Raw genomic sequence first — 10,171 nt, forward strand, 5'->3', positions numbered from 1 at the left:
ACACACACACACACACACACACACACACAGATGTGCCCACAGATACTCATTCATCCAGCTGGTGCTGGCAGGCAGGGGCCAGAGTGTCCCACCGAGGGGGCCCAGCTCTCTGGCTTGTAGGGCTTCTTCCCGTCTTGGGAGTAAGTTCGCGGGCCAACACCAAGAGGCCCCAGGCCGTAGGCGGACATTGTCCGTGTACTGTAGGAAGTTAAGGGGCCGCCGGCCTTGCTGGGTTTCTGTCCTCTGCTCATGGCTCAGAGAGGAGCAGCTGTAAGATAGTGTAGCGTGACAACATCAAATGCCTTCAATTCCACCAGGAGAACCCTTTTTTGTGCTATTTAGTAAGCCACCAATGTCCCCAGTGTGAGCCCGGTTCTCATCACCGAGGACTCCGCTCCCAGCTGTGCTGCCCTCAGCTTCCTGGGAAAGAGCCTCCTGAGAGGATGGCGCTGGCCCCCTCGCCCCTGGACCCAAGCTCATGCCCGTTTATACCACACTTGTTTGTGCACAAATATTTTTAAGTGCTGCAGGGAGATTCTAGCTAGTTTGCTGTGAGACGGCTGGGGAGACCTGTCTGCATTCAGGGCGTTGTGCTTTTCCCCTCGCAGATCAGGGGTGCCCGCACCCCACGTTTCTCAGCAGAGGAGGTCCCACAGGGAGGCTTGGAGCTCACTGGTCCAGGGCTTGGCACATAATAGGGCCCCATGTCTTTGAATGGGCTCTCAGAATCACAGAAAAGAAAGACGCCTTGGTTTGGGGACAGCTTGTCTGTGCTTGGGTGCCTTTGAGAATCTTAGGCGCAGGCGTACAGACTGAGACTCAGACAGAGTGAGTTGACAGTGGTCACACAGCACTTTGTTGATCAAGCTTTGTCATCCAGCAGCCTGACTCCAGATTCGTAGTCTGACCCCCACACTCGTGTACTTGGGAGTCTCCCAGGGCAGGTTGCTACCCCACAGTTGTGCGTGTGTGTGTGGATTTGGAGGGCACAGGTTCATGCGTGCGGGGTCACGCCCGCATCATCTCTGGCGAGTGTGAGGGGGTCCCTGGCCAAATCCCCCCAGGCGCTCACCTCCTCCACACCCCCAGGGCACGCCGGCCGACGTCCTGTACAAGGGCACCATCACCAGGATCATTGGTGAAGACAGTCCGAGTCGCCTGGATCGCAGCCGGGAGGACGGCCTGCCCAAGGGCCACGTCATCTACGAGGGCAAGAAGGGCCATGTGCTGTCCTACGAGGGTGAGTTCTGCCATGAACAGCTGCAAGGAGCAGGCGGGGCGCCCTGGGGCTCCCCTCTCTCCCGTTCACAGGACCTTTGCTGCCCAGGAAAGACTTGAGGGCACAGAGGACTCTTGGGACCCGGGAGGAGAGCTAGTCATTGATCGGTCACTTGGCATTTCCTGGGAGCCGACCACATGCCGGGGGCTGGGGCGCAGCACCTGAAGGCCCCCCAGAGAGCCCAGGATGCCTGCGTGAGCCGCAGATAGGAGGGCACCTTGTTAGTTCTGGGTCATGGAAACCTACTCTGTCCAGTGGGGCTCGTCCACCCAGCCCCAGGCTTCGGTGTTTCTGGAGCTGGTCAAGAGAAAAGGGTCCAGAAAAGCGTGACTGGGGCGAAAGGGCAGCCAGATGTCTTCGGAAAACAAGTCTAGGGGAGCGTGTGCCCCTCGTCAGCCTCGAGTGGTTGGAGCTGGGGGAAGGGTTTGTTCCGTTAGGGGTGAGAAAGCTAGGGCACAGCGACGCCCAGGGCTCCTCCGTCAGTGTGGCCACCCTTCTGGCCCCGGATCAGGGGAGGAGGGTGTTGGCCCATTGAGGTGGCTTCACAAGGAGGCAGGGCTGGGTGACACCAGGAAGCACATGGAGACAGGCGGGGACCTCCCTACCCCTACGGGTATGCCCGCGGGCAGCAGGTCAGGGTTGGCTTAGCTGCCTCGCACCTCTGTCCCGCTCTTTAGAATTTAGGAAACCAACTCGTAGCCAGCCTCGCTAGATGCATGGTGGGGGGACGAAGGCCCCGACAGCGGAAGCCCAGACCTCCAGCCCCGCACTTCCGGCAAACACTGTGCTCTCTGATTGACATCATGTGGGTGGCCACAGAGGGGTGATGACCGGAGTGACTCTCCACCCCGCCTTGCACCCCAGGTCCCCTGCTTCAGTGCCCCTCCCCCCATCTCCCTTTCTGGTTCTGGGTCCCACAACCGAGGAGTTAAGGAAGTAAAAGTCTGGGACCTGAGTTTCCTGGCAGCCTTTTATCTTCACACTCCCAGGGGTGTGAAGATAAAAGCTGCTAATGGGCGCCCCTCTCAGAGGCTGGCAGCTGAGGGGCCCTGAATTGCTTCTCCTCTGGCCCTCCTCGGCCTGGCCCCCTACCCCACACACACACTCTGGTCTTGGGAAGTGGAGGCGGCACCATGTGGCTTGGGCACATGCCTCTCTCTCTGTGCTGCCAAGTGGTAGAGACAGTCTTGGGTTCAGGCCGTCAGCAGCGTCTTCAGCGCCAGCCTCAGTACCCGGCTGAGTGCCTCGGAGGACAATGGCACGGAGCTCTGGGAAGGGCTGAGGGAGGGCCTGGCGGTCCAGGCGCTGTGGGCAGAGCGCCCTGGGTGGAATGTCCACTCAGGCCGCAGACCGGCTCCTGAGCCTCTGTGGTGAAGTTTGTCATGTGCAAAATGGATTAAAATCGGGGCATTTATTTCTCCTGCTTCCTGGGGCCGAGTGGTTGACAAGGCGGTTGACAGGCAGCAGGCCGGCTGTAGGGAGGAGGGAGCGGGGAAGCCTGGTGATCTGGCGATCTGGAGAGCGAAGGTGGTGTCTCCAGGGGCTCCTGCCACCGGTCACCAGGATCTGATTGTCGCTCCGTTCAAATGTGAGCCCACCAGCCAGACTTCTCGTCAACTCTGTTTCCATCTGAAACCTCCCAGTGGTTAAACATCCGCAATTAATTCTGAACAAAAACTAGAGTCGCCACACAGCGTGTCCACTGGTTCCCAAGCTCGGGGGTAGCTGATGCTCTGAGATCCCAGAAGGGGACAAGAACAGGAACCTACTAGCTCCTCTGCCCTCCCAGGGCTGCCTCCTGCCTGTTCAGACCCTTGGCCTGTGCGGGGCAGGGAGCCCAGCCTTGTCCCCGGGCCCTCTGGGCTCATCCTGGCTTGGCGAGGCCACCTCTGCCGTGGACACGCCCCCCCCCTTCCCACTCTCCCCCAGACACACGCTGTCCCCTCCGTGGACCCGTCGTAATGTACATGTGTGCACGTGGACACAGGCACACAGGTCTGTGCCCATGGCCTCACTTTGTTCTGTGGCCGGGCACGTGTGCTCACACACACACATGCACATGCACACTCAGAGGCCCACACTGACACGCGTGGTCGTGCATACCCTATGTGTTCACACTACCGCAGTAGCTCTGCTCACATGTGTGTACTCTTGTTCATGTCACATGTCGGTACCTGTGTGTGTGTGTGTGTGTGTGCGCACAGACTCACATGTCTGTGTGTGGTCAAAGGCACACACCTACTTACTGATGGAACAGCTTGACGGGTCGGGGTTCAGGAGGCCTACCTGCCTCTCCCGTGGGTGCACATCCCCTGGTAGGACTGAGGGCCTGGCTGGTTGGCGGGCCCCTGTCCTCAGGCCCCGAGCGGGACCATAGTCCACAGATCCCCTTGAGAGGGCCCACCTGGGCCGGCTGTCAGCCATGTGACGGGTGGGGCCTTGTGGCACGGCCTGCGTGCATGTATGTGAGCCACTGTCGGTCCTGCCCGCCTGCCCCAGCCGTGTGCTGGTGCCGGGCCCTGAGCACGCGATTGCCCTGTGGCCAGCCCCTCACCCTGAGCTCCGCCTGGTTTCCAGGTGGCATGTCTGTGTCCCAGTGCTCCAAGGAGGATGGCAGGGGCAGCTCAGGGCCTCCCCACGAGACGGCCGCCCCCAAGCGCACCTACGACATGATGGAGGGCCGCGTCAGCAGGGCCATCGCCTCAGCCAGCATCGAAGGTGGGTGACCTGCCCCAGGGGCTCCCCACTTACTGGGTTATAGCAGCGAAGGGAGAATTTGTCTCCCAGCGACCCCTGGAGAGAGGTGGTAGGATGGTCAGCCCTGTTTTACGGCTAGGAAAACTGAGGCTGGGTTTTCCTGAGGCTCTGTCTGGGGGCAATGCAGGGCGCAGAGGATGGGACACTTGCTTGCTGGGTCCTGTGCCACCACCACCAGAATCGCGGGCACTGCTGGGAGGGCTGGCTGTACACCCTGGGCCCTGTCACTGCCCAAGGCTGGCTCAGGGACCCATGTAATGACGCTCCTGGCCTCTCCCTCCCAGGTCTCATGGGCCGCGCCATCCCACCTGAGCGACACAGCCCCCACCATCTCAAAGAGCAGCATCACATCCGCGGCTCCATCACGCAAGGTACCACCCCGCCCTCTGGTGCCCTCGTAGCAGCTACAAGTCCTTGGGGTTGTGGTCAAGGTGGGGAGGGGAAGGGAGAGACGCCTGAGGGCCGTGGGAACTCGGATCGGAGGACAGGTCCTTGGAAAGGTGTGCATGTCACGGGTGAAATGCGGAGCGAGGGCGTTGCTTGTTTGAAAATAGAAAAAAAAAGAAAAACTCCACCCGTCCCCTCTACTTTGTAGACTTCATTTATTGAGCACCTGCTGTGTGCTTGGCACTCACCCAAGTGCTTTTTATCTTATCTTACCGGCCAGTTTTGGAGACGATGCAATTGGGAAGAGGATAATGGGTTCAGATAACTCGCCCGGTCCTCCCAGTTGGCCACTGGCGAGCCAGCCACTGTGAGCCCCGATTTATGTTTTTTATCTGTATTATCTCATTGAATGTTCAGTACTGGGTGAGAGGTTTCAGTTAATGTCCCCGTTTTCTGTATGAAGACCCTGGGGCTCCAAGAGTTCAAGTCACGTGCTCAAGGTCACACAGCCAGTGGTGAGACTTTGAACCCAGGTGGCGAGGCTGCAGAGCCCACCGGTGTGGAGGGGCCCCCCCAGTTAGGATGGGCAAGGGGGGTTGCAGGTGTGAGGTCAGCACCCCGTCCTCTTCGGCAGGGATCCCACGGTCCTACGTGGAGGCCCAGGAAGACTACCTGCGCCGGGAGGCCAAGCTCCTGAAGCGTGAGGGTACACCGCCGCCGCCCCCGCCACCCCCGCGGGACCTGGCCGAGGCCTACAAGGCCCGGCCCTTGGAGGCCCTGGGACCCCTGAAGCTGAAACCGGCCCATGAGGGCCTGGTGGCGACGGTGAAGGAGGCCGGCCGCTCCATCCACGAGATCCCACGCGAGGAGCTGCGTCGCACGCCCGAGCTGCCCCTCGCCCCGCGGCCACTCAAGGAGGGCTCCATCACGCAGGTACAGCGCGGGCCGGCAGGTGGGCCAAGGTCTGGGGAGGGGAGGGGCACCGCCCTGGCCTCTGCAGATGGGGAAGCTGAGGCCCAGAGAGGTTCAGCACCCCCCGAGCTAAGCGTGTTAGTAAATGGCTGCCGTGGACTGGGTCCTTAGTGGGCCAGGTGCTGCCTGAGCGCGTGGCATCGTGACTGTTGGTTGGCCCTCACGTCAGCACTCGGAGGTAGTTCTCTTACAGTCCTCATCTTATGGGCAAGTAAACTGAAGTTCAGGGAGGTTCAGTGTCTTGTCTGGGGCCACAGAGCAGGCAAATGGCCGTTGTGAATCTCTAAGCCAGATGTCCCCAAGTCTGTAACATCTTTCCCCGGTGGAGCGAGCCCACCCTCCGAGAGGCCCCAGCCTCGTGGGGGAAGGTCAGCGCCGGCGGTGTGAGGAGCAGGTCCATGGGAACCACTGAGGGACGCGGTCCCGTCACGTGGTCAGAGGCGGCGTGCTGTGGCGAGAAGGGAGAGGGAGGCGGGAGTGGTGGGACACTCCCTGAGGGCCGGGGACGGTGTGGCCCTCAGCCGCTGGGCACTTGTGGAGCCATCGGCAAGAGTCCATCATGGAGCCAAGAGGGAGGCCAGCCTGATTCTAGAATATTCTTTCTAAAATCAGGGCGTTTCCCCTCCTTATGGAAGTAATTAAAGCGCTCCTGAATAAACATGGAGTTGTGTTACTTGCAAAGGAAGACACAGGGCTCCACTGTATCTGGGTTTCCCAAACCTGTCCAAACAGGGCGGGGTCCTCTCCCAGGTGACCGGGCTGGGGCCGTGAGCCCTGTTTCTTCAGCTGCCCTTCCTGGCCAGAGAGCAAACATGACCCTCAGCCCTGACCTCGGAGCCTTAAGCCTCAGCGCCGTGGAACCAGATCTGAAGCTCCCAGGCTGCAGTGGGTGTGCCGAGGGCTCCAGACTTGACGGGAGTAAAGATGTTGCCCGCGTGGGGGAGCTGAGCCTCTTTCCAGCAAACCCCACGGGCCAAACAGAGGGTCCCCCACTTGCTCCTGGAAGGGGTGGCCTCTGGACTCTCTGCCTCCTTCTGCGGCCCCCCCAGGTGGCTGTGGGGGCCAGAGCCAGGGCGGGCAGGGCAGTGAGGGGTGTGCTCATCATAGGGACAGCATAGCCCTCCGGCCCCCGACCCTCCAGGCGTGGGGTGTGGCTCCCGTTTTATAGCTGAGCTCTCACCCCTTCTCCCACAGGGAACCCCACTCAAGTACGACACTGGCACGTCCTCCGCCGGCTCCAAGAAGCATGACGTGCGCTCCATCATTGGCAGCCCTGGCCGGACGTTCCCAGCCGTGCACCCGCTGGACGTGATGGCAGACGCCCGGGCGCTGGAACGCGCCTGCTACGAGGAGAGCCTGAAGAGCCGGCCGGGGGCGGTCAGCAGCTCCGGGGGCTCCATCACCCGGGGGGCCCCGGTCATCGTGCCCGAGCTAGGCAAGCCGCGGCAGAGCCCCCTGACCTATGAGGACCACGGGGCACCCTTCACCGGCCACCTGACACGCGGCTCGCCCGTGACCACACGGGAGCCCACCCCACGCCTGCAGGAGGGTATGTGGGGCTTGGGCTGGGGGCGTGGGCGTGGCGTGGGCTCCCGTCTCAGGAAACCACCTCACCATCCACTCTTCAGTTAGGTTGGAATCCAGGGCCATCCAGGGGTCACCGCATCCATTCCATCTGCCAGGCCTCCTCAGCGTTCTCTCGCTCTGCCTCCCCCCACCACCACCACCATGACTTCCCTCCTGGCTTCCCGACAACCCTCCTGTCCTGATAATTTGCTCCTCAAACAGCAGCCAGATACTTCTTTGAAAAATTTACATCACATTATGCCACTCTCCTGCTCAAATCTTTGTAGTGACTCCTCAGTGCACTCACAAGGAAAATGAACCTTTTCTGCCGTGGCCTCGGGGCCCTGCGGGATGTGTCCTGCTCACCGGCAGCCCCCGGCTTGGCCAAACACGCCTTCTCTCAGCTCCCTGACCACGCTCAGTGCGTTCTTCACCCCGGGGCCTTTGCACATGCTATTCCCTCTGCCTGAAATGCCCCCCACCTTCCATATCTGGCTTCTTTCCATCTTTCAGGCCTCTGTCCAAATGTCACATCCTCAGGGAGGCTTCTTATGACCAAACACCCCTTCCTCCCATCCTGGTCACATTCTTCCACATTTACAATTGTTCTTCAAAGCATTTGTCACTCTGAAGTTCCAATTTGATGACTAGTTTATCATCTGCCTCCTGCACTAAATGTCAGCTCCCTGAAAGCCGGGGGTTTTGCGTTTTGTCTGTCCACTGGCGTAGTCCAGGCTCTTAGAACAGTGCTTGGCAAGTAGTACAGGCTCCGGAAATATATATATATATATTTTTTTGTTGTTGTTGTTGATTGAGTGAATGAATGAATGAAGCAAGGGAACAAATGAAAAGAAGAATGATGAATTTTTTTGAGAACTGTTAAAAAAAGAAGCAAATGAATAAGTGATCCAAAAAAAAAAAATGAACCAAGAGGCAAATGGAGTGTGTGAATGAAGCGGCCTGGTCCCGGGATCCCAGCGACCCCTCCTTCCAATGGCTTCCCGAACACCAGCCTCGGCGGCCCTCGCGTGGGGACTGGGACAACTGGGGCACAGAGGTCTGATGTCATCCCCACTCTACCCGCCCACAGGCAGCCTCTCGTCCAGCAAGGCGTCCCAGGATCGGAAGCTGACGTCGACGCCCCGTGAGATTGCCAAGTCCCCACACAGCACCGTGCCCGAGCACCACCCCCACCCCATCTCACCCTACGAGCACCTGCTCCGCGGCGTGGACCTGTACCGTGGACACATCCCGCTGGCCTTCGACCCCACCTCCATCCCCCGCGGAATCCCCCTGGATGCAGGTGATTGTCCCAAAGCATGGAGTCTGCCCAAGGCCACCTCAGGCACCAGCGAGGCTCTGCCGTGTGGGGAAACTGAGGCCAGGGGGTGGGGAGACCCAACAGTACGGTCATGGGAACAGTCTGGGTTAGAATTTCTCTTGGGAACCTGATGGGGGACATGCTGGGTTAGAGAGTTTCCAGTGGTTTTCTTTTCCTGAGGGACTTGTCAGTGCTTTTAACACTGCAAATGTGTGTCAAGAGGGCTCAGTGAGAACATTCTCAATAAGAGACACTCACTGGTTTTAGGAAGCAAGTGTCTTTCTACTTTTCGGCCTTAATTCTGTTTTGTGGGGGTGTTTGGAGAGCAGCTGCCAGGGTGCGGGAGTGGGGGCGTTCAGACAGGTGCGGCAACATCCTCTGGCAAGATTGGGGCCAGCCTCACCTGGCTCCCTCTCCTGGCAGCCGCTGCCTATTACCTGCCCCGGCACCTGGCCCCCAACCCCACCTATCCGCACCTGTACCCGCCTTACCTCATCCGCGGCTACCCTGACACGGCGGCACTGGAGAACCGCCAGACAATCATCAACGACTACATCACCTCGCAGCAGATGCATCACAACGCGGCCACCGCCATGGCCCAGCGCGCCGACATCCTGCGGGGCCTCTCACCCCGCGAGTCTTCACTTGCGCTCAACTACGCCACCGGCCCGCGAGGTGGGTGTCGTGAGGCGCTCCAGGTGCGTGGGTGGGCAGACCAGACCTCTTCCATCCGGAATTGGCCTGATTCCTGAGCCTGAGCGCCCAGGCTCGCTTAGGCGTGCAAAGGACCCGTGCACGCGTGAGCACACGCTGACTGGGCTGGTGGTGGAGAGCTGTGGGTGCTCGGGGCACAAGCTTGCATCTGATGGCCGTGTGCATCCTGGTGCATACGCAGTCCTTGGAGTTTACAACAAAAGACCAAAATATAGGCTGTTGGGATCGCTGGTTCCCTTGATTTGCAAACAGCCTAAGGTTGCTTTGCATATGCCTATTAAAGTCCTCTGGAAACACTTGTGGAATGTCCTGGAACGCTAGGGTTCAGTTGGAAAACATGGTCACACCGGGTGTTTCAAAGGTGGGGATTGAATTGAGGCTGAAAGCAAAAAGGGCAGAACATGCTCTGCAAGGTGCCAGCCGCAGGACACGACCGCTTCTGGGCTTGGGAGCAACAGGGAGCTGGGACGGAGAACCTGGTCTTCAGAAAAGGGTCCTGTGGGGCCAGCACTTGGACCCAAGGAGGGGATGCCCCGTCGTGCTGTTCTGGTGAGGGCTGTAGGATGGGGGTCCAGCCAGCATGGCCTGGCCCCTCCTCCCCCCGTGGCCACAGCCCCACCCCACCTCCCCCCGCAGGCATCATTGACCTGTCCCAAGTGCCACACCTGCCTGTGCTGGTGCCCCCGACACCAGGCACCCCAGCCACCGCCATGGACCGCCTGGCCTACCTCCCCACCGCACCCCAGCACTTCAGCAGCCGGCTCAGCAGCTCCCCGCTCTCCCCAGGTAACACCTTTACCCCTGCTCCTGGGTCAGGACCCTGGCGTCTGAGGATGTCCTCAGGCAGATGCCGGGCCCCTTCTGTTCCACCCCAGAAGACAAATCCAGGCCCATCCTGGACCCCGGGACTGAGTTGCCGGCCTTTTGGTTTCCAGGAGGCCCCACTCACCTGACGAAACCCACCACCGCGTCCTCATCCGAGAGGGAGCGGGAGCGAGACCGGGACCGGGAGCGTGAACGCGAGCGCGAGAAGACCCTGCTCACGTCCACCAGCACGGTGGAGCACGCGCCTATCTGGAGACCCGGTAGGGCAGCCGAGCCCCGGGCTCGAGCCCCGCCCCGAGCCCCGGGGGTCCCGGCGGGGCCAGGCCCGCCCCTCTGACTCGCGGCCTGTC

General features: G+C 60.4%; 1 protein-coding gene across 1 annotated transcript in view; it reads left to right on the plus strand.

Annotated features, from left to right (window-relative positions):
* The window catches only part of NCOR2 (nuclear receptor corepressor 2), a 192,075-nt gene that overhangs the window by 168,631 nt on the left and 13,273 nt on the right, over positions 1-10,171 (plus strand). Inside the window, 9 exon segments of the mRNA XM_019648881.1 lie at positions 1,090-1,240; positions 3,857-3,997; positions 4,321-4,407; positions 5,058-5,356; positions 6,590-6,944; positions 8,052-8,264; positions 8,706-8,957; positions 9,633-9,782; positions 9,932-10,148. Coding sequence (XP_019504426.1) covers positions 1,090-1,240; positions 3,857-3,997; positions 4,321-4,407; positions 5,058-5,356; positions 6,590-6,944; positions 8,052-8,264; positions 8,706-8,957; positions 9,633-9,782; positions 9,932-10,148 — 1,865 coding nt within the window.

Source organism: Hipposideros armiger, unplaced genomic scaffold (genome assembly GCF_001890085.2).
Source record: "Hipposideros armiger isolate ML-2016 unplaced genomic scaffold, ASM189008v1 scaffold_128, whole genome shotgun sequence".
Classification (NCBI taxonomy): Eukaryota; Metazoa; Chordata; class Mammalia; order Chiroptera; family Hipposideridae; genus Hipposideros; species Hipposideros armiger.